Raw genomic sequence first — 27,164 nt, forward strand, 5'->3', positions numbered from 1 at the left:
ATTAGTTTTTTTGTTTTACCATTTAACACAATGTTTGCTACTTTTGATGTAGCTTAAGAATTAATTTTTCCTGGAATACAACATCCAAATATAGAATTATCCTCTAGTTGGAAATTTACTGCAACAAAAAGGATGAAAAGAAGTCTGACCTTTTTTTTTAATTATTCTGTCAGTACAATTTTGGGTTCATTTTTTTTTTCTTCAAGCAAACCGAACACTTTCAATTCAAAAATACTTTTAATTATTAATCCCAAATGGATGCTATTGTAACTCATTAATTTAGATTCTTCGAAGACTTATTTGAAGATCGTGATTGCTGTTAGCAGGAAAGATCTCTTGTTTTATGTTTGTATGCTTTTTTTCCGAGCTCCCGCGAATGCAGCGTAATCCCTAAAGTGGAGGAGGCGGAGATTCCAGCAGGGACGTAAACTGGACTGGAAGAGCGGATCATTAAAGTCCGGAGAAGAACACCGCGGTTGTTTTGAGATATTGTTTTGGTGGACATCTGCTGATCTTAGATCGGCTCTGACGTCATTGCATCCTCGCTTTGCCGCTTCTCYGAGCCTCGGCAGTGCCATGAAATCGTAAGGGACGTTTGGGAGCTGCTGTCACTGGTGTGGGTTTTGTCTGGAGGGGTCAGGTCGGGAAAGTGCAGAGGCGTCCAAGCAGAAATCTGAGCTGCAGGAGCGGATCGGAGGGACGGATCCCCCCGGAGCCAGAGCGCTGCCTGCCGGGAGGATGATCCGAGGAGACTCCGGCGACGCGGTCGAGATCCGCTGTGGTTTGCACAGATAACCGGAGCGGAGTCAAATGGGAGGTCTGATGGGAAACTAGACACGTCGGCGCGTGTTTTGGTGTGTGAGTGTGTGTGTGTGCTTGCGTGTGTATGTGTTGAGAAGAAGGCTAGAAATCTAGAAGCTGACTGGCGGCGCCGTGACACCATGTGGAGCCCGGGAAGAGCCGCTCTGTGCTGGATGCTGCTGGAGACGTTTCTGCGCTCTGCTGGAGGTGAGACTGGAGCGAGCAGTAGGCAGCCAGTCTGTCTGCTCTGTAGAAGCAAAACACACTTACAACCCGGACTATTCAGAACCACGGCTGGGTTCAACTCGGAATTATTTACCTGAAACCCAGAACGTGTTGCTGATGGGATGAGGAGCGTGGAAGCGGATGATTGATTAGACTTTGAATTTGTATTTTACTAAGCATGTCCGATTCTTCTGTCCTTCTCAGTAATCGGTCATCATCAATGGGACATTGTTTGCATGACCAGCTTTCCAGCAGATTGAAGTCTGAATTTCTAGACGTTACAACTTTAGTCAGAAGAAAGATGAAGACTTCAAGCCCATGTCCATGTTCTTGGCACTTATTGTGGAGAAAATACACCAACAACTTCTGATGAGACAGATGTTGAATGTCTACCGGAGGATGCTGAAGAAGCTTCCATAATTCCCAACATTTTTGTTCTAATTAATGTTTCCTGTCAGATGTAGAGGCATAATTCTGTGGAACATGTCAACTCCAACATGTCATGTGGTGCTTGTTGTCGTTAATTAGCTGGTTGATTGGAAAGAGCCTCTACAGGTACAGGCGTTATGTGGAGTGGCATCAACACGAAAAATGAGAAAATCCATCCATGCAGAGGCGGGGTTCACCCTGGACAGGTCGCCAGTCTGTCGCAGAAATGAGAAAATGCCCAATAAGAAATAGATTTGTGAAGCATGCTATTGTTCCAAAAGACGGTTAACAATCTAAAAATACGAGGCGCAGAAGAAAGGATACAGGCAAACCAAATGAAGCCAGGTTAATTTTCCTGAAGCGATGACTGATTTATGTTACTGGTCTGTAGTTTGTAAGGGTTGGGGAGATGAGCAGCAAGTCACATGACAAACAGAGGGGGATCTGCAGCAGTCATTACAGTCTCTCTGACGGGCTACAATGCAACGGGAAACCTGCATAGTATAAGATTGATGACTGATTAAAAAAAAAAATCAGTTCTTTGTCAGGCATAAATTCATAGACGCAACTGAAACAACTGATGTTGGGTTCAGTGATGATGATTATCAATCAATTTTATTTATAAAACATTGTTCATACTAAAAGCAAAGTGCTGCTTGAGCKTATGAGCAGCTAAGCACCTGGCGGGGATAATCCTAGTTTAGACTGTGAGAAAACCCTCATGATTAACATCAGGGTTAATCATGAGGGTTTTCTCATGATGATAATAATAATATTTTTTAAAAAAAGACTTAACGAACATCCTCCTGGTGGGTCCATATTTTTGCAATAAAACTGATTAAAAACCCCGTAACATTGAGCACATATGTCTCTGATCTGAATGTACCCGGTAGGAATCCAGCTGCTGATCTTCTCTCCTCAGGTCTCAACATCTGTATGAGCGGCAGCGCCACGTCCTGTGAAGAATGCCTCCTGATCCACCCCAGCTGCGCCTGGTGCGCACAAGAGGTGAGTGACTGTCATCATGTCACTTACCTGCTAGGTAATCCGCAGCTCCAAGGCTGCTGCATTATGCAGGTTTTCTGCTTCAATAAGCATCTTTTGTTCATGTATTGGCAAAAAAATATGTTGACTAATCAGCAAATATCTTGAACTGTTATCACTAAACGGTGTTCTGCTGTTTACCTAAAACATTTTGTAACTAGTTGGGACATTTTTCCTGGTCACAGAGAACACAAAGTCGAGGTTTAAACACAAAGTGTAGCTTGTGTAGATGCGCAAAATGAAAGTTTTATCTAGGAAACATTGTACCACAGATATGTGCTGTGTTTTCTTTAGATATGCAAAGGCTAGCAGTGGTTCTCTTAAAACCAAAACCCTGAGGCACACAGCGTGCTTTAGGATTTAATCAAACAGAATGGAAGTGCTAGCCACTTCAGTGTCAATATAATCCGAAGTGGCCTCCTAACCAAATCAATAAACGGTTAAAAATAAAAAGAACCAGAGCACCTTTTTTGGAGACCACAACTATAGTCAGCAAATATTTAATAAAAATTTAAAACCAAAACCAAAAATCCCCTCTTTAATCTTGTCCGAGTTTCATGCCATCAAAATTGAAAACAAGTTCTGTTTTGATGTACATGATATGATGCTTATGAAGCTGTGTTGGGAAGGAGTTTCCGTTCAGTCTTGAATTGTGTAGTTCTGGTTAGATCCGGGCACATATTTTGGATTTTGAACTTGAGATTAATAGATGCAATCTAAAGACTGTGTAAAAACAATAGCAGAGACACAGCCCTTCAGTTTGGGTAGCAGAGGATCAGCAGTGGACCTCCATGATGTGAGCCAACCATGAGGCTGGGTAACGTTTCCCATGGCATCCGTTTGCTTTCTCTGGTTTTTGAAACTAGTGCAAAAATGCTGCCATACAAACAAATCAGTTTTTACATAAGCAAGTGTTGTCAGCCACACTGAAAACAAGCCAATATTATTCCACATGGTCAACAAAGCGCTGCACTTTTTCTTCCTTCAAAATAAGAGTCGCAAACATTGATACAGTAGAATGTTGAGGTTAACTCTCTTTCCTGAAATAACCTAATTAACATTTCGACCGAGTCATGATTTGTCATTTGGAAAAGCTGATGGTTGAGCTGCTCTGACCACCAGCGTGAGCTTTGCTGCGTCTGGTCTTGCAGGACTTCGGGAAGCGCCGCTCGCTGACATCGCGATGCGACCTCAAGCAAAACTTGCAGAAGAGGGGCTGCGAGCCGCTCTTCATCGAGTACCCCAGAAGTACGATCTCCGTCCTGCAGAACTCGCCGCTGAGCACTAAAGGATCGGGACCGGCCCAGTACGACGTGGTGCAGATCATGCCCCAGAGGATCTCCCTCAGCCTGCGGCCAGGTAAGAACCGGCTGAATACCAGGAAACTGCGAGGCGTCCGTCCGTCTGTGGGTAAACACCAGCTGGCTCCGCCTCCGCAGGAGACCAGACGGCATTCAGCCTGCAGGTGCGGCAGGTGGAGGATTACCCGGTGGACCTCTACTACCTGATGGACCTCTCGCTATCCATGAAAGACGACCTGGACACCATCCGTAACCTGGGCACCAAGCTGGCGGAGGAGATGGGGAAGCTGACCAGCAACTTCCGTCTGGGCTTCGGCTCCTTCGTGGATAAAAACATGTCGCCCTTCTCCTACACGGCCCCCAAGTACCAGGAGAACCCCTGCAACGGGTAGGAAGCACGACCACACTCAGGATTAGGGCTGGACAATAAATCAAGAGCTATGTTTATATCAATAAGTGATACGTCTGATTGAATTTCCAATAATCTCACTCGACGCCGATCCAGAACCACTCAGCATTCTGGAGGATGTAGGCAGAGAGGAGACTTTAGCCATTCAACTTCTCACAGTGAGCAACACAAGCTCACTCACTCTTTGGTTACCTAGCAACAACCTGTTGAGTAACTTGCGCAGCAGCACTTTCATGTTTTCCCAACGTGTTTCATAGCTGCTTAACAATAAAGGTCAAAGGTCATTTCACCAGTTTGGCAGAATTTCAGACATTTAAAACAAAAAAAACCAAAACAACAAATCAATAGTTATCAGTACTGATATTGTCAATACTCTGATTTTTTTTTCAGCCATATCTTCCAGCCCTACTCACACTTTACTTGTTTGGCCTAAAACGCAGCAGTTTGGTTTTATTTTGGCGAGTCTGCAGCAGACTGAAGTATCAGTCACACCTCATGTTGCTGTTTTCGTGATTCATGTATATTAATGTGCTGCAGCTGCTAGAATGAAGCAGAACGAAGGAGAATGCTCTGCATGAGCTGCTGATGCAAACTCAGTAAAGAAAGGAGAGCAGATAGATGGGGGGGCACACAGTGTTTACCCCTGAGGTGAGACCACCATCACGCATCACTTGCCATCTAGGTTACATCTCCACTCAGTTGAGTGCGTGTGTGTGTTTGTATGTGTGTGTGAATGACATTGTGCTGACCCCAGCTGCCTCCTGTCATTGCTGTGTGAGTGATACTTTTKTTATTATTATTATTATCACTAATCACTAATATGTAACATAACTGGTGGGTTCAGGTACGGTCAGGAAAAAACAGAAGCATTGGGACTTTATACTTTACATTTAGAATATAATGCAGCAGCAAATGACACATTTTTCAAGTTGGCATTGTCATATTTAGCTTAGAGTAACAGTAAGAAAGACCCTTCAGTTACTGCATCAGAAATGTAACAGTAAGTTATTTTTCTCTGCTTGTAGAATTTCTACTAGATTAAAAAAAAAAAAAACAAATCGGTGCAACTCTTACCTTTTGATACCTTTTATTAACTGATTTGGATAATAATCAGGTATTTTATTATTTTGTTCTGAAGCCAAAAGCTTTGGGACTTAAAAGATAAAATTTACTGCTTAGCGTGCTTTTACTGTTTAATTCCAGAGGCTGACGTTCTGTCCGCATCTCGCTGTACAGATACAAGCTCTTCCCAAACTGCGTGCCCACCTTTGGTTTTCGCCACATCCTCTCTCTGACGGACAAAGTGGACCGTTTCAACGAGGAGGTGCAGAAGCAGATGGTGTCCCGGAACCGAGACGCTCCAGAGGGCGGCTTCGACGCCATCCTGCAGGCCGCCGTGTGCAAGGTGACATCGTGCCTCCTATCTTAATCTTACTTGAAATGCTCCCAGTGACGGTGCAAAGTTGTGTCGGACATGCAAAGCGCCACGGTTACAGACAGGAAGCTGAGTGTGGTGCAGCTGCTGGATCAGGAGGACGAGGTGCTAGCAGGCCCAGTCACATCCCACCTTCCACCCCCACTTTAATTGTTTTCTAAGGGAAGAGAATGACTTGCCTTGTAATTTACCTGGAGCTGCTGTCTTTCAAATAGTTGCTGCTTGAAGGTGATTTAGTCTCAGCACGGCTTCTAGGTGCAGATTGTTTTGCAGGAATACAGAGAAACTCCCCCAAATGGGGCAGGGGAATTCAAAACTTTAAGACTTTAAATGTAATCACTGTCACTTCCCTGCAAAAACGGAAATAAAACACAAATGTTCTGCAGTCCTCAGCATATTTATATGTTGAGGGTTTTTTTATTTTGTTTTTTGTTTTACTTTTATTTATGTTTGTCAGCATTTCTTTATGTTGCTCTGGGCTGTGGAATGTAAGCGCTGACATTAGTATTGGGGACGTTTGTGCTGCTGCTACATGTAGAACATTGACATGCTTGAATAGCATGGCTGATATGCTAACTCCTTTTAGCACAACTTGAACAAATTAGTTTTCCAGCATCCCATCAGATTGATTTTTGGAATCAGAAATGAACCCCCAGTGGGCCGGCAGAATCTGTTTGGAGATGTCAATTGTGCATCAGACTCACAGGCGTACCAGATACGGAAATATAAAGGTTCCATGCAGAACCTTTGTGTAGAAAAAAAACCTATTACTCTAAAAGTATCATTTTAAGCAGTTCTACCATAAAAACTGATCATGTAGAAGCTTGCAATATAAATGCATTCAATGGTTGATGTTGCTGGTATTTTAAGACAGTCAAAACGATTATTTTCAGTTTTTTTTAATTATCTAACTGCTGAAGACTATTTTCACTCTGTAACAACTTCTGCAAACAAGAGTGTTTGTTAGCAACTGACCTGCTTTGGCATATATATGGTGTGTTCAGTAACTTGAAAAAGATAGTTTTTTTAGTTTCCATGTAACCGGTCGCCACTCTCCAGCATATTTCCTAAATTTAACCCTCATCTGCTTTGATTCCTCAGTGAGGCTTCGACTCCCTCAGGTTTACTTTTTTATTTGCCAAACATTAGATTACATTTAAATGTTTCTGCTTCTGCAGCATTGTCAACAAATACAAACGGGTGTGTTGGGATGCGTCACAGGATTAAAAATGTTTAACATTTTAGGGTTGAACAATATTTTGATTCATTAAGTGCTGCTGTCATGTTCTGCGTATGAACAGAAATAATTACATATGTGGGAATAGTAGATAAGCAGCTTTGCTTTGACACAAACAGTGTTTGATGCACAGAGCAGAGTTTCTTCCCACAACAGTGTGTGTGTGTTGTTGGTGTTCAGAGGGTTGTGATCGGGCCGCCCACCGCTCTGAGAACTTTACATAGAGAACAAAAGAGCTACAAAAGGCTTCTCTCTCTGCTGATTGGGTGAAACGCTGTTTCTTTAGCACCATGATGCATTAGTCAGCAGTCTGTGAGCCCTGCCTGTTGTTTCCTGGTGATAATGGCCTGAACTGAGTCTTTTGTAGAAAGCTGTGTGTGTGTGGATTGGTGGTTCTCAGGCTTTCTGGAAAGAGGGAAGATGTGACTGTCAGTGACCTTTCAGTAAACAAAACTAAACCGGAGAATAAAATCTTAATCCTGAGTTTTGTTTTGTTTTTGTTTTTTTATGTTCAGGCTTTGCTAACCTTTACTGATTAGCAGTTCCAGTGACTGTAACAGTTCATCCTGCTTGGCCGCGGCCAGCTTCTGACTCTGCTGTGACACCGGCAGGAGGAGATCGGCTGGAGGAAGGAGGCCTACCACCTGCTGGTGTTTGCCACGGACGACGTGCCGCACCTGGCTCTGGACGGCCGGCTGGGGGGGCTGGTCCAGCCTCACGACGGCCGCTGTCACCTCAACGACCACAACGAGTACAGCGCCTCCACCAAGATGGTGAGACGAATAAAAAACAAAAAGAAGCCCCAGAACACTTCAGTGACCAAGAGAAACTCAAACATCATCTGAAATGTCTGGTTTTAAGCCTGTTTAAAACCAGAAGTCGATGACTTTATAATTCTTATGGTGGACTCCCAGTTTACCTGGGGTTTAGGGGCCACAGCTACACACAAGCAGCTAAAATCTGCAAATACATGAGATTCCCTCTGAAAATACTTATTACTGTCTATTTTAACGGTGAATCATCCTAGCTACTGAGGAGAAGGCAATTGATCCCGTTCTCTTGCTTTGTGAAGACATTTTGCCTCTCACCCAGAACGCTTCTTCAGTTCGCTATTGTCATAGCAACCATGCTAATGGGGCCATTGAAGTCACTCATGGATTGGTTAGGCCCCGCCCACTATTCAGATCAACATTTGGCTCCTTGTTGCTTGACGATCCAAACATGTCCCTGATGACGCCGGGTGAGTGTTTTCTGATCCCGCCCTGCTGGACCGCTGCTGGTGGAGACGAGCCTGGACTGCTGGGTAGGCGTTAGAAAGATGAAACCTACCTCTGTTTAATGTTGGTTGGTCGGAGAGGTCAATTTTCACCACCAAGTCACTTTCACATGGAATTAACCAAATGTTCTGTAAGCTTTTTAGCACTTCTTCAAAGAAGAAACTTCCCTTGTTTCCTTTTTTAAAAAAGTCCAGGTGTCCCAACATGAGACATTAACCAAACAACAACGCAACTTCCACAGTTTTCAGCAGAAAGTCTCCAGCTGCCTGGAATCATCAAACCCTACCATGGAAGGTGATGAGTCTGCCTCCGTCATGCTCTCCCTGACCCGTTTGTCCTCTAATGTTCTCTAACAAACACCTGGAGGCAGAAACAGGACAGCTGGATTCATACTGAGGTTGAACTCCACACAGACGGACTCCGTTTCCCAGCTTCTGTTCTGGCCGCAGCGTTTTGCTCCTGATCTGTTGGATTCTGCCTGTAAATCAGATCAGAGACACCAAAGCTTCCAGAGATAATGAACACATCACAGTGTGAGACGTAGGAGGGTGGAGCGGCGACAACATCTCCACATTAACGTTTATCTTGAGGTCAAAAGTTCACTGCGAGCTTCAGAGCGTTGTCTGATCTGAACTGTAATTCATTGGCAGCACAAGTGTACCTAATACCCACAATGCCTCATGATTCTCCTTCTCTGCAGGACTATCCATCCCTCGCTCTGCTGGGAGAGAAACTGGCCGAAAATAACATCTTCCTCATCTTCGCCGTGACCAAACGGCTCTACGTTATTTATAAGGTATGCTTCGTCTCCCAGCATCTTTGTTTGCAGCGCTTTGATACTTCTCTGATCTGGTTCTACTGGTTTCATGTTTTCAGAATTTCACAGCTCTCATACCTGGAACCACAGTGGAGATCCTGGACCAGGACTCGAAGAACGTCATCCAGCTGATCATCACTGCCTACAACGTGAGTGGAGCGAGCCCGGCTTCCTGTTTGTGTTTGTGTGGGTCGGCTCAGGACGCAGCCATCTGATAAGAGGAGGGGGAGGACGGCAGAAGCAGATCCTTCCTCATGAACCTCACTGTCCTGTTAACAGAGCCTGCAGACGACTCAACTACATGTTCCAAACAGGCAAAGAATGTTCTAGAAAAGTCAGACATTTATTTTCAGACAGCATGAATCTAATAAGATCTGTATCACCAGCTGTTAAACCCCTCAGTATTCACCTGTCTGCTTCTAAGACATATAAACTTGATTGACATTCCATTCTTCAACAGATACGACGTTGGCTGCAGCTGTCAGATTGATTATTTTATTTTTTATTTTTAGACTTGGGAAGACACTGTCGCAGTAATCAATGCAACTAAAGATAATGGACGAGTTTCTCCAGATCTTTCTGGAACATCAGTCCTTTAATCCTGGAGATGTTCTTCAGGTGATAGAAGGCTGACTTTGTAACTGTCTTTATGTGGCTCTGAATGTTTAGGTCAGAGTCCATCACTACTCCCAGACTTTGGACCTGATCTCCAGTTTCTTGCTGTAATAACTGAAGCTGTGTGCCGACTCTGGATCATCTTTTTGACTTGGTTTCAGAATACCATCAACACTGAATTGACTGTATTGTTTATTTCTGTTCGGCAGTAAGAGCTGTTTGAATGCAGGTGCTTTTTTGGTTGTTATGTTCCAAATGTCAGGAATTCACACCTTGCAAGTTAATAACACCTGCAGCCTGCTGGAGGGAGTCTCACCGCTGCAGGTGTCCATTCCTGATGCAGGTGACTGTGCCAAAAATACTAAAAGTCACAGAGGGTTAGAAGCTATAACAAAGATTTAAGAAAATCTGGACTTATTGCAGTTGACGTCGTCATCACCAAATTTGATTATGTGATTTTCCTAATACATTATTCATTGTAAAAGGCCTTGGTTGGAGCTGCTTCTTTTCTTTTTCTCACGTGTTTCTAATACAATATCAGAAACACGTGAGAACATGCAAAAACACAAATAATTCATTTAAGAAAGGAAACATTTTATTGCCCAAGACGCATTAACATAATATTACTTTAGCGTCGCTTGATCATTTGTAGCAGGTGATGGAGCTAAAAACACCAACGTGAAAAAAATCAGGCCTTTCTGCTGGACTCGACATCGATACAGACCAGGGATGATCTACTGATTATTTTATTAATTACCCGATTAATAATTGCAGAGTAAACGGTGCCCACTAAAAGATTTGGGTGATTTTTGTTTTTTTTTATACATAATATTTTTAACTAGGTTTTTCATCTGAAATACATATTTATTGTCCAGGTTTGGCTTACCTACCGCTGTGAGTGGGTGTTCTAAATTAGCTGACGATCATTTCAATAATCATTCATCACAATTAACTTTTTGAGCCCTAACCTGGATCTTGGTGTCATTGTGAAGGTAGTGATGAGGTCTCAGCTGCAGGTCGGTTCCTCTGGCATGTGATCGGCCGTGTTGGTGATGAAATGAAGCGCTGCGGCTCACGGGAGGAGCTGTAGGAACCCACGTGTCAGCAGGACACACACACACTGAAGCAGCGCCAGGGTGTGTGTGTCCAGCTGGACTCTGTATTAAATACCCCAGTACCTCCAGTGTTTTTCTCTGAGTGCAGCATGTTCCTCTTCTTCCTGTCTGGGCTCTAAATTGAAGCCAGACTCTCATCTGATTGGGTCTTTACGAAACGCGTTTTCACGAAGCGGTGCGTGTGTGCAGCTTCGCCTCATGTTTTCCTGCGTGGGCGTGCAAAAAGTTCTCCTCAGCCAGGGACAAGCCGCCTTTAGTTTTGACCTCTGATGTGTGTCAGAAGCGGGTTTGGTGATCTTTGGCACGCGGCGGCATTAACATTCCAGCTGCCACGTTGTATCAAGCAGCCTGGGGTCAGCGGCTGCAGGCGGCGCTGCCTCGGCGCGACGGCGTCCCGGGTCAGAGCATGGACTCCACGTCTCCTCCATGTGCGTGGGAATGCCTCTCATTTGTTCTGGGCACAGTTCAGCTGCAGCTGCATGCGGCTGTTTGCAACACTCCACTTGCAGCCTGCATCCACGCGCAACGCTCATAGTTGTGGTGAAACTGAGTGTAAAAAAACACATTCCTCATGTTTCTTTTCCGCTCTATTATTCACCCAGAGACAGGCAGGCATGAAGCAGCAGGATGGGAGCCATGTTGTCAATGTTCCTCCACTTCCAGAACAGCTGTTCAAAGTCCTCTCCTGCTTTAGAAATCACACTGCCCTTTTTTTTTATTTTGAAGCACTTTTGAGGCTGTGCAAGTTGCTCAATAGGTTGTTGCTAGGTTACCAAAGAATGAGTTGGTTGATGCCACCCACCTTGCTTAGCTCACTGTGAGAGGTTGAGCCACGGAAGCCGTTCCTCTGCCTACATCTCCCAGAATGCTGTGTGGTTCTGGATCAGAGTTCAATGAAGTTATTGAATTCTGTTGGATGGATTATCTATTGATATTGATTATGTGTCTATCACAACATATTTTATTGATTTATTGCCCAGGCGTTAATCATCCATTTCTAACCTTTTTGTATCTGCAGAACATTCGGTCCAAAGTGGAGCTAACTGTGTCGGACCACCCCGAGGACATCAACCTGTCCTTCACCGCCACCTGCCAAGATGGGAAGCCGCTGCCAGGCTTCAGGAAGTGTGCAGACTTAAAGATTGGAGAAACGGTGAGTCCTTCTCCAAACCTCCCACTCGCACTCTAAATGTTTTATAATACGCAGTGAGCCACAGAGAAACCTCTGAGATCTTCCAGCCGGGCAGCGCTTTCTGCTTTGGGGTTATGAAAACTTTATCACTGGCTTCCTCTGGTCACCATTAAGACCTAAACCACTCACACTGCAGCGCAGTCCAAGAGAAATCTCCAGTTTAACGACATGTATCTGATGAATGATGCTGCATTTCTAGTTTTAATTAAACATTGCATGCAGATTATAGCTTATTGTTTCCCAAATTACAGCTTTTGACCCGCAGATGACAGCTAACTGGCTGGCAGGCTACTGATTTGAGTGCATGATAGTATGGTGTGGCTACAACTGATTGGTGGCTGATGGTCTAATTTTTATTTTTACTTGAATGACACAATAAAGCTTTGAGGTGTAAAATTTCATTTGCAAATATTCTTTACAGTTTCTGTGTATTTAAAGAGACCACCTCCCTCTGATTCAGCTGGTTGTTCTGCTTCCAGACCTTTTTACTCTACTTGTTTCACAACTACTAAACAAGGCTGTAGATAGGGAAGAGGAAAGTATTCAGAGAGAAAATCTTGATTTATTCTAACTTTTTGATTGGTCAGCAGGTAAGGTCAAATCACAACTGGAGCAGCTTTGTATATCATTTAAGTTTTAGAGCCTTGGCCTTAAGCAAATGCCATATAACATGTTTAGTTTTGTGGTAGGGATGTACCAACGTGAATATTTGGGTTGATATTGATATGCCCTATAAATATTGATGTTATGGTGACTAATATTTAACAGTATTGTATATATTTCACTGCCCATTCAACACCAACCGTGCTAGCAGGTTACTCACCACGTTATGCTAGCAGGTTACCAATCATGTTATGCTACTAACCACGCTATGCTAGTAGGTTACTGTATTATGCTAGCAATTTGCTAACTTGCTAGCAGGTTAATAACTGCACTGTACTAGGAGGTTACTAACAGCGCTATGCTAGCAGGGTACAAACCGTGCTAGCAGGTTGCTAACTGCACTACATTGCACTAGCAGGTTAATAACTGTGCTGTGCTAACAGGTTATTATCCGTGCTGTGCTACCAGTTTACTAACCATGCTAGCAGGTTGCTAACCACACTGGGAGATTATTTTGCACTAGCATGTTACTACCCTCGCAGTGCTATTAGGTTACTAACCATGCTAGCAGGTTATTTCACACTAACAAGTTCCTAAACACGATATGCTAGCAGGTTACTAACTATGCTAACAGATTACTGTATACAGGATTCACCCATCAGTTTCCAAACACCTGTTCTGAGCCAGGCTGATCCAACTGGATAGCAGTCCGCTATGCCTTCCTGCTAACAATAACATGAGCAAGCAGGTTATCTGATCAAACCTGTTAGATCTTCGAGTCATTTCCTGCTACACCAGGGCAGGAAGAGAAGGCTTTATGTTACTAAATGTAACAAAGTTTAACAGAAGTGTGAAATAAAAGTCATCACAGTGAAAAAGGCTGATTAATTACATTAAAGTTTTTTTGCACTTTGTTATAAAGATGCAGATCACTGATGTTCAGCTTGTTAAAACAAAAAAACAAAAAGGAAAGGAAATGCCTGAATCAAGCCAGTCAGAAGACCTTGAGTGCTGTTCTCACTGCTCACAGAAACTTTGTCATCCACTAGAAATCTTTCTGAATGTTTTGGCTACATTGTTATCTTTCCTTCAGCCTTCAAACTCATACATCTGTTACTAAGCTAGCATTTCTAGATCTTTTGTATTTGCCTGTTGGAACATGTTCACTTTAACCACCTTTGTGGTTTTGATCTCAGTCTTAACCTTTCTTTAAACACGACAAATGACTTTCTGCATTCTTAGTGACGAACAACCTGCCACGCCTACCTGTTGAGTGTTCCAGGAAAAACAAAAAGTATTTAATCTGCATTCAGTCTTTTGTCAAATGACAAAGTGTTGCTGTTTGTCAGCTCGGGCTCCATCTTGCAGTCATGGTATTACCAGAAACTGTTAAAAACTCTGCCTTGTCAGCTCGAGGTGTTTTGTTGTTTTTTTTAAACGGACAAGAAGTCACCAAAATTAGCTGAAACTCATCAGTTTTCACCAGTTTTTACTCCTGCGGCACATTTTCAATCCCAATCCTAAATTCCGGTTCCAAGTAATTAAGTTGTCAGTTCTTTTTCTTTCAATTTAAATATATCTGATGTTGCCGGACGATGGAGGGGATGTCCTTAAGCGGTGGTAGTTATTTGATTCAGCTCCTGTTCTGTTTGCTGTAGTCATGGGGACTGTTGGCATAAATGTCATTTCTACCTGTACTGAAGCCCCCATATTTAAACCTGTTGCTCTTGGTGTGAAACCATCGTACATAGGAGCTTGTAGACGGTGAGATCTTTGCTCATAACGGAGACGAAGCATGTCTCTTTGACTGTGTGGAACCTTTTTGTCATTCCTCCAAACCAGTTCACGGTACTGTTTATTTTACACCAGGGTTTTGGGGAAGGCCACACAATAAATCACATCACAATTTCCATTGTAATATTATGTTCACAAACAATATCATAGACCTGCTTTTGTGCTGCATTTGGTGGACTGTTCAGATTGAACTGTAATGCATTTACATTCTGCAGGACAATAATAGTCTCGGTCTGTTGGAGACCCAACTGCTGAGATGCTAAAATGGAGGATAATAAGGAAATCATGATGATGGGGGGGGGAAAGAGGGTGAAACGTATGTTAATTGTTTGATTAAAATGATATGCATATGCAAATTGCATGCATGCATAAGGTTATGTTAAGAGCTCATTAGGTTTCAAGTGCAATAAAATGCCAACTGATTATGACTCACTTATAATTGATGTCCTAAATGCTGCAGTATTTATTCTTTATTAATAGTGACAGTTTGTCACCATCAGGACGTCGGCTAAGTCGGGGTCTCTGATACAGGCGCGCCACCAGGGATGATTTATATCCCTGCTAGCACCCAGAACCACAGGGAATAATTGTCCAAACATGCAATGACTCAATGACTCAACTAAAAAACATGAACAAAAGTCGACAAGAAAAACAAATCAGAGCTAACCGAACCGATCTGCCCCAACATGCTGCGGCTGTGAGCAGCTCATTCCTGCAGAATTGAACCAAATATAAATGTACTAATGAAAATGTGTTTCTGTTGGCATTTCTTTGATTCGGTGGACTCGGTCTACTCATCACCACGACCAGAACCAGAACACGGGGAAGCTGCATTCAGTTCTAACCTAATCTGGAACAAGCTTCCAGAAACGCCCCAAACACAGAGTTCCTTTAAATCTAGACTAAGAGCTGCTTCTGATTCATAACTGAGACATCGATCAATATATTTGCTTGGTGATTTTGATCAAATGTACTGTTTTGCTTATTTCATAATCTGTGAATTATGTTTCATGGTGTCAAGCACTGAGAAGTGCCTTGTGCTTTAAGCGTGTTATACAAACAAACCTGACTTGACTTGAGTCTGCAGATGGGAGTTAAACATCTAATGAAATGTTTCATTGGCTGTCGGAGGGGATTGCTGTGCATCTGAAAGGCTTTCATGGTCACTTTTTATCCCGTTTGAGGCTGGGATGAGATTTGAATCTATTGTTGATGCCAGGCTCCAACAAGCAGCCTCACAGTGAGGAATCCTCCTCTCTGTCCCTCCACTGGGATGCTTTATTTCCCTGGGCTGCTTTGGGATGGGAAAAGCCGGTGAATGAGCCCGGACGATTCAGCCTGGATGAATGGAGAGGGGCTCTCGGGTGATGTCTTTTATCCTGCTGGAGGCCAGTGTTCTCCCTGTTTTCTGAGGGAACGGCGCGCCGCCGCCTGCTGCTGCATCTCAATGGTGACCCATAGAAGCAGGCCGGACCGGGCCGGACCTGTGAGACCGCCCGGCATGAAGGGAATTAGAATGCTGGCTGGGCTGCTTCGCCCTGGCAGCAGAAGCAGTAAAACGGCTGCTTTTATTTCAATGCAGATGCTTCTTAGTCAAAGCAAATCTGCATCATTTGAGTTTAGTTGCGTGTTGCTTTGTTTGACCTAATTTTCTAGTTTTATAGCAGTTAATTGAATTTAGGGTAGTCATAAGGATTCCATCATTTGGTAAGATGTGTCCATGGTAACCCCCCTCATCCCCCCCACACACACCCATCCCAACCCCTCTTCTTATATCACGAGTTTCTTTAACCCAACCACTTTCTGTTACTACTTCCACCTACAATTTCTCTTTTATTAAACCTCAGAGTAACTTGGATTTCATTCTGGTTCTTTCTATGGATCAGATCACTAAAACAAAACACACAGATGTTCTCGCTAAAGTCTCTCACTGCTGTCCCTAACCGTCTTCTTGCCCCCATCAGCGTGTCGCATCCTCTCAGTTCTCTCAATGAGCCACATGATTGTGTGGACCATTCTCCTCCTGACTCACATTTACAGTAAATTTAATTGTGAGCCTCGTTAGCTTGTTAAGCTTCCCACGTTGGGGCAGAGGGGGTTTCTGTGTGGCATGTGACCAAACCTCTTCCTGTCCTGATTCAGCTCCGATTGTTTGCCCATCCCAGACGCCCCCTCCCTCGTCCTCCGCCCCCCCACCCTGGAGGCTGCCCTGAAATCCGCCCGGACATTTAGATCCTGACATCAGAAAAGATAAGGGAGCAATCAGTCACCTGCCTGTATATAAATAAATAAGAGATTAGCATTATGCTAGAATCTGAGAGTTTTCATGGATTGTCTTTGCCTAAAAGCTTCTGAGTAAAACTGGATTATTGAGAATTTTCTTAGTATGACGATTAATATTGAATTAGAGCAGCTGCTTCACAGACACAGTAGCTTCCATTAACCACAGAATTGTACAATTTGAAAGAAAAAACATACAAAATGAGCTTCAAAGAATGATGATTTGTATCATTTATTATTGTGGAGGACTTTTGGTTCACTCTTCTTTGGAGTTATCCTTGACCTTCTGGTTGAGTTGGGTTTTTCCCCAATAATTATAAGAAACATGTAATTAAGTAATGAAAGACAAATGTGGCATGAAGCTGAAAGTTACTGAAGAGAGATGTTATTTACGGGACAAACATGGAAATTTGGACAATTGAATAATATTGCTGTTATAGTCTATATTTACTGAAGTTTTACACATTTCTTCAACATTGTAAAATGATCAGCATGCGGACTGCTTCTCTGCTTCTGTTAACCATCCCACTGTGCTCTTCTGTGGCTGTAGTTTGATTTCCATGTCGTCGTTTTGGCCTTAGATAAATCTTTAGGTAATGTTGCATTTCTCACAGAGACAAACTGAAGTGAACACAGCGAGGATAAAGGAGCTCCTGGTCTGTTCAGAACTTGTTCTGGCCTGATGAGACATCGGCATCATCGTGCTGATGTCCCATATTGTGGACCCGCTAGCAGCGTCTCCTGGCTTTGCGAGGTCTGCAGCCGTCCTCATTTATTTATTTTTTCCCGCTTGTGAATAATCTTTCTCATGGCAGAACGATGAACTCTAAACAGTTTGGAAATGGACTCTATGATCAACAAACACCACAAACTCCTGCTGTTATAGAGGTGCTCCCATGTTTATGTAGCCATGTGTTTGATCAGATCAGCGTTTTCTGCTCATTAGTCTATATTTTGGCTTTTGTTTATAAAAAAAAACATGACTGCTATGATTTACCTCATCTTTAAGTCCTGGTAAACTGTAGATGTGTTTTATGCTTATTCAGTGACGCCTAAGCTGGTAAAATGTTTTTTTTCTACAATAACTTTCAGATTTTCCTCACCCACAAACACAAAATAAAAGTAGAAACGGTTTTCCCTAAAAACGCGTTCTGTCATATAGGACACACTGAGGTCTGTGGGATTTGTTTACTGCTCTGCCACTTTTCTTGGCTTTGGAAATGAGAAACACTGAATATGTCGACTCAGATTCAGATTAGAAGATGAATTGTTTGGTGTTGACAGACGGTAAGTAACCTGATGCCAGGTTGTTTTTTTTTAAGTAAATGCATTTATTAGAAATTCTTTGAGTAGCATTATTAACTTTTCTCTGTTTAGAACCTTAAAGCAGAATATTTCTGTATTTCCTCTTCTTGCTCAGCAGGGTGTGTATAAACTGGCTCTGTGATACGGATACGAACACCCTTTAATTAGAGTTGGACTCTGCTGTTATCAGAACTCTGGTTTGGATCCAGAAACGTCTCTGTGCTTCACTTTCATGACTGAAACCGTCTCTGGGATGGGTGATGTTTGCTAAAAAACATTCTCAGGATTTCCTTCCTCAGTGTAATCAGATGGATGTTGGCTGTGTGTCCCAGAGCCACACCAACAGGCCGGGGGTCACACAGGGTTCACCCCCCACCTTTTTTTGTTTTTGGGGAAAGAAAACGGAGCGCTGTGTGGCTTTTTGCGCTCTAATGACTGTGTCCTGTTGGTAGGTGTCCTTCAATGTGAGTGTGGAAGCTCGGAGCTGCCCACCCCGCGGCACCGACCAGACCTTCACCATAAAGCCGGTGGGGTTTAAGGACCGCCTGGAGGTGGCTGTGAACTATCAGTGCGACTGCAGCTGCAGCCGGACGGCGCAGGTCAACAGCAGCCTCTGCAACTCCATCGGTAYGGTCATCACACACACATTACACCCTGGTCAGATCCAGAGACACTGAACATAAAAAGTTTCTGTTAGACACGAGGGCAAGTGAAGGAATGAGAGGTATGCTACTTAAAGGGGCAGTGTTATCCAACATCTTCTTTTTTGAGCTTTTCATCGTGCTGTTATTTCATTCTCTCATCAAAAACGCACCTTGTGTTGCCTTTAGTACCTTTTTATGCATGTGTGGGAAATCCTTCAATCTCCCATGGCAGCCACTCAGCTGTGTGAAACACCTGGGTGGACCTAGCTCCACCTCAGCTCCACCTCAGCTCCACCTCAACCTGGAGGTTAGATGCTTCCTCCTCAGAGAGCAGCCGTCCCCCACGGCTCCCCCGCTCAGTAATGCAGTTGCCTTTCTTTCACGTGTGAAACCATTTTGAAGTTTTCTATGATTTTCACATTCTATTCCTACAAAATAATCTGTCATTTTGTAAACATTTCATGGTTAGTTTGATGTTGAGCAGGTTGAGCAATTCTCAATGTTGTTTTTGTGATTTTAGTGGTTTTTTCTGTTTTGGCCTGCGAGTGCTCTTAAGTTGATCATTTCACAAAACGTTTGGAGACTCCTGGGTTAGCATAATCTGTTGGGTGATTACAAAAAAAAAAACAAATATGCTCAATTAAAAATAAATACTTTTTACATGAAACCCTGATTACATAAGCCTTTTCCCTTTTCTATAATTGGAATGGTGGGCTGGGATATTCACAGGAAACTGCTGGAAATGTCTCATCCCTGCAACAGGAAACAGAAAACTCAGAGGGCCTGAAAATGTGATGAGTCACTAAAATGAACAGTTCTTCTGAACACAACGCCATCAAGATAACTGAGCCAGAACAGACTGAGCATCAGGATGATGAAGGTGCAGGTTGGAGCTCAGATTGGTCAGGCTGGATGAAATTATGATGGCAGATCATTTGCAAAAAATGTCACAAAATTATATTAAAGGGGAACAATATAAAGCTGCATTAATGATTTACATTGAAAGCTAATTGCATTTATGAAAAAAAAGTCTTTAAGCTAGAAAATATCTCACTTTTATTATTCTAACAGTTGAGCCCAAAATAATTTTCTTATGACTTCTGTTATGCAGAATCCATAATGGAGATCGGTTTAGGTTCAGTTTTAGAGCTTTTAGGTCAACGCTTTCCCCTAAATCTACCATTTTCTTGTACAAACCAGAACCCTGCAGTCATGAGTGGACACAGAAGCTCTTCTTTTGTCTTTGACAGTTTGGGTTTTTCTTTTCTTTCCATGTGTCACTTTGTTTCCACTTCAAAACATTTTCTCCTCTAAATCTGTATCTATAACATCTTAACGTTCCAACTTGTCGCTCAGCAGGGTAGCTTCAGTTTGTGCTGCTTGATGCAGTGTCTTGTAAGAGTTTTTTCACACTTTGTCACAATAATGTTCTATTCTGATGGTGTTTTACTGATGCTTCATGTGACGGAGCCACACAACACAGTGAAATAGAACCAAATACAGGACAGCCATAAAAGGAAACCTGTTACTGGCTCCATAAGGCCTGAGGAAGCGATAAGCTTACAGCAGGTCAGCAATCCTAAACACAACAGAATGTTTTAGGCCAACGCACATCCATGTATTAGAATGACTCTGAGTTTAGACGTTCATTCAGCTAACAGTCTGTGGCAGACCATGGAAATGGGCCCTCTCAGGTACTCTCCATCCGATCTCACTCGGTTTCTTGCGTTTTGGAATGAAAACTGGGCAAAAAGTTCAGTTTGTCGATGTTTACAGCAGGTAGAGACATAAACCAAACGACACGCAGCTCTAACAGACTGAGTCAGTTCTTATTAGTGCTACAATTCACATTTTATTTGGAAAAACGTATGAAAATAAGCACAACAATTGGGCACTTTCTTGTGTCCTACCAAATAAAATCCCAATAAAATGCAATTTAGGTTTGTTGTTATAATGTGATAAACTGTCACATACCCAGCTGCTGCTGCGATGAGCTAAGCAGTGTTCTTCACTTCATCCAGTAGTAGAGAGGGATGTGAAGTAACCTTGTCTTTTTAATAAGAAAAACACTCAAAGCTGCTTCAGTTAATGGCCGCTTTGACGTGATTATGAAGAGATTCTCAGCTGAAATTCAGAGCTTTTCTTAAACTGTTTTTAAACTGCTTTTTCTTCTAACACTTTACAACTTGGAGGAAAACCCAGCAACTGAGTGGGACTGATGGGTAACAAGGTCTGAGACTAATCAGGAATGTTCTGGTCTGAGGCAGAAACCTTGAAGATTAGGATGCTTCTCAGATAAAAGATAATGTCTAAGAAATAGTCCAGTTATCTGCCAAAAAAAAAAAAACTACAAAGAAAAAGGTTTTTGCATTTAAGAAGTGCTGCACAGAGTGCTGATGGAGTGGACCCTGACCAAAGCCTCCACCCTGCAGGCATGTACAACTGCGGGACCTGCCAGTGCGAGCCGGGCTACCTGGGCGCCCACTGCGAGTGCCAGGAGGGCGAGGCCAGCAGCATGTACCTCAGCGCCTGCCGGGAAGCTGAGGGCAAGCAGGTCTGCAGCGGCCGCGGAGAGTGCAGCTGCAACCAGTGCCTCTGCTACGAGTCCGAGTTCGGGAAGATCTATGGAAGCTTCTGCGAGTGCGACGACTTCTCCTGCGCCAGACACAAAGGCGTCCTCTGCTCAGGTAGGAACGTCTTTTTTTTCCTTTTACCTTTCAGATCTGGCCCGAGGCAGCAGAGCAGGTCTTCATGCCAACATCCCAGTTTATTTCAGGTCTCATGGCGGGAGCGTGCCGAAGTAGCTCCGTTATGTTGGTCCTGATTTGTTCTCTTTGTAGACTTTTGTTCATAATTTGTTTGGCTGAGTCGCTGCATGTTTGGACAATTTGGTGTGCAATTAGAGGGATTTTTGCTACAATGTGTAACCGTGGCAACAGTTACACATTGTTAATGAACTGTGGAGCTCATTAGCGTTTCCAAAGTTCAAACAAGACCTGAACTGTGACCTGAAATCCTAGAGGGGTTGTAAAAAGAGGGTTCATGGATACAGAGCAGAGAGAGGAGGAAGTTCAAACCATTTCCTTCACCAATCACATCCCGTCTCCAGGCTCTCTGCCTGGCTTTCCAACCCTACAGCACGGGGTTTATGGAGGAGCACAAACTCTTCAAGCTCCCTTTCCTACATTTTGTCACATTACAGCCGAACGGAGATCGATCAACACTGAGTGGCTCAAATATCAATCAGAAGGCAAATTTAAAACCGATTGCCGGTTTTTGAAAAGGTTTTAGTAGTAGAAATCTAAAACGCTCATCCATTGCCACAGATTCTTAATTTGATTTAGGCCTATGCTTTGACTGGGCCATTCTCATAAAATGAGAATGGCCCAGTCATTGGGCCTTTGATTATCCTTTGATGTAGATCATTCCATCGTAGTGTTTGTTCACTAATGTTTTCTAACAAACCTCTGAAGCCAGAAAGGGACAGGCTGAGAATGCCGATAGCCAGAAAATTCATGCTCTGATGCTAACCTGAAGATCTCGCCCTCTGATTGGCTGTCGTTGCTCATGCCCACAGAGCAGCACAAGTTGTGTGAAAAGGGCTGTTTGGCTCAGAGGATCTGTATGGGGACAGGCAAAGCCTTTTGTGCTCCCAGAACATCGGGTCCAAAACCGCGGTGAGAGACCTCCTGGCTCGTCTCCCCGCCAACGGCGGCTCCTGTCAAACCACAGAGCGGCCTTTGTGGCAGCGGGGCCGGCGCTGGCTGGATCCCAACGCCCAGTGCAGGCCTGTGTCTGTCAGGCTGACCTAAGGGGACAGAGACAGTATCTGGGTTTTCATTACAAATGTGTGCAAAGCTTTGGCGATGCTCTGCTAATGACGAAAAAGCACAACTTCGCAAATGCAGTGTTTGCATTAAATGAGAAACAATTAAAATCACAAGTGAATACATTTGTTCATGCGATAAGTTGTTAAAAATATGAGGCACCATCATCTTCTTACCACTTCCTGTCTACTTCGTCTTTTCCTCCAGTAGTAACATCCAGTTGTTGATCACGTGAATTGTGTGTTGTGAACAAAGTGTTTCCATTGCAATTTTGTGTAATACAGTAATTTCAATACCGTCAAAAAAAATGAACTCATCCTAGCTCCAAAACGTTTTATCAAAAAAAACTGTTTTTCAAAATCTTTGTGTTTCCGTTAAGTAAATTTATTTTTGTAATTCCAATTTGCGCAATTTTAGGCTAAATGAAAAAGCAGCTAAGGACAAACTTATGATAAATTTTGCGACACACATTGTCCCAGGAAGCGCTTTGCTGCTGTATACATCCTGAAATGACTGATATAGCTTGAAAAAAAGTGTTGCGACAAACACCAATTTTGATATGGCTGAAAACCCACTTCATCTTGGCACCAAAAACTTGTATTGAAAAACGTACGTTTTTACAAAATTTACACTTTTCCTTTAAGTAAATATTTTCATAAGTTGAAATTGCACAATTTCATGGTAAAATTAAACGCAGCTATTAATTKAGACTAGCTAGCTGTGTTTCCAATGCAAATTTGTGCCAGAACTTTGTTGACCTTCTGCAAAAACACAGAATTTCTCAATTGTGGTGTTTCCATTAAATGAGGAACACAATTAAAATAACATGTCAATAAGCTTGTTCACACAATAAGACACTAAAAAGCAATACCGCACCATCATCCCCCAACTACTTCCTGTCACTTTCTTCTTCGTCTTTTCCACCAGTGGTAGCATCCGGATGTTGATCATGTGACTCATATGATGTGAAAAGTGTTTCCATGCAGTTTTGTGAAATACTCATTTTGAAAAACCATCTCTTCCTTTTGCAAAAACGTTTCCATGTTTCCTTTACGCAAATTTATTTTCCTAATTCCGAATTGCACATTTTGATAGTTAATAGAAACACACTATAGATGCAGACGGACTGTTTCTTCCAATCACCCATTAAACATTTACAGTCCTGTACCTTCTCTGCCCCCCCTCTGTGCAGCTCAGTGACTCCCTCTACACCCGCTGCGTCATCTTGTTCATTTTAGCGGAACTTCCCTGTCTAAACCGCACTGTAAAACTAATTCAGTAAAACTATTAAAGTGTGAGTAAAGCCCTTCACCTTGCAGGAATCTCTCATAAACTGGATTGGATCCACCTGGATGGGATCTGCTGCTCAGTCGGAGTCTGTGTGGGAACATTTGCTGCCTGGTGAAGAACCTGAAGCTCCTGGAGCTGATGTTGGCAAACACCTTCTCCTCTGTAGAACCCTGACTCAGAGGTCAGAGGTCAAGTTTTAGAATATCATTAGAGATGAACCGATCAGAACACTGTGACTGATTTTTGGTCTCTGGGTTTTTCAAGCTTTGACTTTAACTTTGGTTTAGTTATGAATAACTATTAAGTGCCAAAGGTGGAAATTAACGAGGGTTGGAGGTATTATGAGAAATCAGTTTTTTTCAGCTTTACATCATGTTAGAATATTATTTCCTCATCCAAAACCTACCTGGAGTGTTGCTTTGATTCTTCTATGCATGTTTGAGGAATCCTGGAACTTCTTAAAGAGACAGAGGCCCAATTTCAAGGTGCTAAATTACAGAGTCAATTTTCAGTCTGTTATTGCTTATAAAAACATGTCTGACAAAGCTCAGGTATTAAATACAGTAGATGGATTTGATTTCAGCACCGACATTCTCAAACAGCATGACTGCACATGCATACAGAATAATGACAACTCCTCTCCAGCATATGAGTTTAACAAAAATAAATCTTTTTTATCTGTAGCTTTTATTCATGACGATATTTTTCAGGAGAACTTGGGGGTGAAAATGATCTTCCTGGATTCGATGATGTCCTGGACTCTTTTAGCCATCAATTGGTACCTGGAAAAAAGGTTTTTGTTGTTGTTATAGTGTAATAAGCTTTTTGAGCTGAAAAAGAAAAGACTTTGAACACTTTGCACAATCTCCTAAACCAAAGTCCTTTTTGTCACCACAAAGTTTACTAAACAAGTTGGTGTCACTGCCAGAACTTTCAGCCATAAAAGTAGAGGGACTCTGACATCCCATAACAGCCAAAACCACTGGAGCCCACAGAGCTACACCGGGGCTCCACGACTTCTTCTGTTCTTTGGAATTATGTGGTAGCATAAAAGCTAAGCTGCTCACCTCAAGAGGATTGAAGTCTTTGTTTTCAGATGCTCTGCTGTGACATCTGAAATTTACGACTGAGCAGACGGGGATCTGTTGGCGTTTTTATCAGTCCGTGATAACGAACAAACAGGAAGTTGTTGACTGGTTAGTGCGTTAGCTGGCCTAAATGATGCCCTGCATCGTTCATGGGTGACTCACCTTCTGTCACATCAGATTAGAGTCGACTCGACCACCTAGCCTCAGTCCTAAATATCCTTCAGAACCGTGTTCCGGGTTTTGATGCAACAAAGTCCCTGAAGTGTTAGTCACTGTCTTTATTTAGTTACCATTGAAACAAATATGGACAAATGGCAACCACAGCTTACCCCCAAACAATCAAGTCGAGAAGTTCGCTTACCCGACAGGAGGATTCGTGACCCGCTTTTATTTACAGTATTGCTTCATTTTGTGTTTGACCCAGTTTGGGTCAAGTTTCAGACATCACCCAGATGGTCTCACATTTGATTCCAGAGCATTTTAGTGTACATTGGAGCTCATGTTGACTTGATGACATGCAGGATTTGGAATAGGGAGATTACAGAAACTACTCTAATGTGATCACGTCTGTCTGTAGACCATCGTTCCAGAGGACTTGTGGTTCACTCAGATGAAGCTTTGCCAACCTAGTTTGTGTTGTAGTGTTGTGTTTAGAGAAAAGAGACTTTTACCTGGCAACTCATCTGAATAAGCCAAACTTTTTGAGTCTTTTTTTCCTTTAGTCATGTAATGGGCGTTTAACATTGACCATGCTTAAGGCACGCAGAGTCCAGGATGGAGCTCCTGTCTCTGTTCTGGAGTTAATTTCCTTGTCTGCTCACTCTGCTTTGGGTCTATCTTTGTTTAATAAATGACAGTGTGGAATGACAGTGTGTTGGTTCTCTGGCTTTATGGAAAGTGCTTGTTTTCATTTACAGCAGAAAGTTAATATTTCTCTTAAAAAACTAAGATCTAAACTTTGATTCTTTCTGTAGGGGAAGAAATCATTCCAGATGATTCCATTGGTTTACCTGCGTTTCAGTTATCCTTATAGGAGGAAAAAAATCATTCTGTACGGCGAATATGATGTAGTAACACTATAAAGGGAGATTGGGACGTATTTCGAACTACAGGCAGATGTTCTGTAAAGTGATGTTCTCAGGGTTAATGCTTGTCGCTGAGCGTTTGCTACCTTTTACCCTCTGTTACAGAACCTGTGTGTGTGTGTGTGCGCATGTGTGTCAGCCAAGCAGAAATGTGTGGTACAGCAGTCGACTACATTCCCTTCTTCAGTCTGTGCCACGCAAGCAACTTTCCCTACTTGAACGACTTCCAGTCCTGTTTGTTGTGTTTACTCTGAATGAAAAACACCTTTAACTCTGACACAAAACAGGAAGAGGCTCCACCTACTGGAAACGTTAAGTATTACAGTAAACCTGCAATCTTTTGTGTTTAAGAAAAAAAAAAATCAGATTTCCCCGATGCTGTAAAACCAATTAATGAATCATCAGTTCTCTATAACATTCCTCTCTTTGCAGTTGTTTACTCTCTGTTGTTATCTGACTCATGCCCCACCTCTGGAATCAGTAAATCTGGACATCTGAGTCCTCATGTCCCGCTGACCCACATCTCCTCCACAGCTGCTTCCAAATAATGATCTAAGAGCTCCATGGCCGCCTGTTGCCAGAAATAGCATGTCTCTACTTTGCAGATCTACACGAACCCCTCTTTTACCTCATAAATAAATCTGATGTTCCAGAGCTGCGTGCACATAATCACATGTGTGTGTCCCTACAGGGTAAATGGGAACATGTGTGTTTATTCATGTTCGTGCAGAGGATAGCTTAGGCTGTGCTTCACGCTAAAGAAAACAGTCCAGTCCTAACTGGGAGTGTTTTGTTTGCTAAAGGCAAGAATTGAACTTTTCCTCACTCTGGGTTTCAGAGAGTCCAGGAAGAGGCTCCATGTTCACCTGAGTCAGCTTCTGAGATCTTTGGTTCTGAGTTTAAGTCCTGTAACATTTAGAGGAGAGGTTAACATCAGCAGTCAGCTCAGTCATCACCATGGATTCCACCAAGTCGGGGCCAATCTGCAGTAAACAGCACTCAGGACTTACAAGGAGGGTCAGCGCTAGAGATGCGCCAACCAGAGATTTGTGGCCAATTTCTGATGACAGATTTTGTAAAACTCTAAACATCATGCCTATTTTACCAAATACTTATCAGTATTTGCTAAAATACTGATAAGTATTTTATCAAATACTTTAGGCAGTATTTTCTTTACTGCCTAAAGAAAATAATTTCTGAAAACTAGTCAAATTTTACAAAGTAGTCTGTATCATTAAAAATCTGCATACCCCGAGAATAGCTAAAGTCCATAAATACCTTGGACCCCTCTAAAAACACTTAGAGCTGCCTATTTTGATAGTTCATATACAGTATATGATAGTTTATATAT

At 42.7% G+C, this 27,164-nt stretch overlaps 1 protein-coding gene across 1 annotated transcript in view; it reads left to right on the top strand.

Annotated features, from left to right (window-relative positions):
* The first annotated feature begins 368 nt into the window (after positions 1–368).
* The window catches only part of itgb5 (integrin, beta 5), a 50,441-nt gene continuing 23,645 nt past the window's right edge, over positions 369–27,164 (top strand). Inside the window, exons 1-11 of the mRNA XM_008437884.2 lie at positions 369–1,008; positions 2,378–2,463; positions 3,651–3,858; positions 3,939–4,188; positions 5,446–5,614; positions 7,493–7,654; positions 8,859–8,954; positions 9,035–9,124; positions 11,724–11,858; positions 18,332–18,506; positions 20,956–21,210. Of these exons, the coding sequence (XP_008436106.1) occupies positions 942–1,008; positions 2,378–2,463; positions 3,651–3,858; positions 3,939–4,188; positions 5,446–5,614; positions 7,493–7,654; positions 8,859–8,954; positions 9,035–9,124; positions 11,724–11,858; positions 18,332–18,506; positions 20,956–21,210 (1,693 nt within the window). The 5' untranslated portion in view covers positions 369–941. The remainder of the gene's footprint in view (positions 1,009–2,377; positions 2,464–3,650; positions 3,859–3,938; positions 4,189–5,445; positions 5,615–7,492; positions 7,655–8,858; positions 8,955–9,034; positions 9,125–11,723; positions 11,859–18,331; positions 18,507–20,955; positions 21,211–27,164) is intronic.

Source organism: Poecilia reticulata, linkage group LG2 (genome assembly GCF_000633615.1).
Source record: "Poecilia reticulata strain Guanapo linkage group LG2, Guppy_female_1.0+MT, whole genome shotgun sequence".
Taxonomy (NCBI): Eukaryota; Metazoa; Chordata; class Actinopteri; order Cyprinodontiformes; family Poeciliidae; genus Poecilia; species Poecilia reticulata.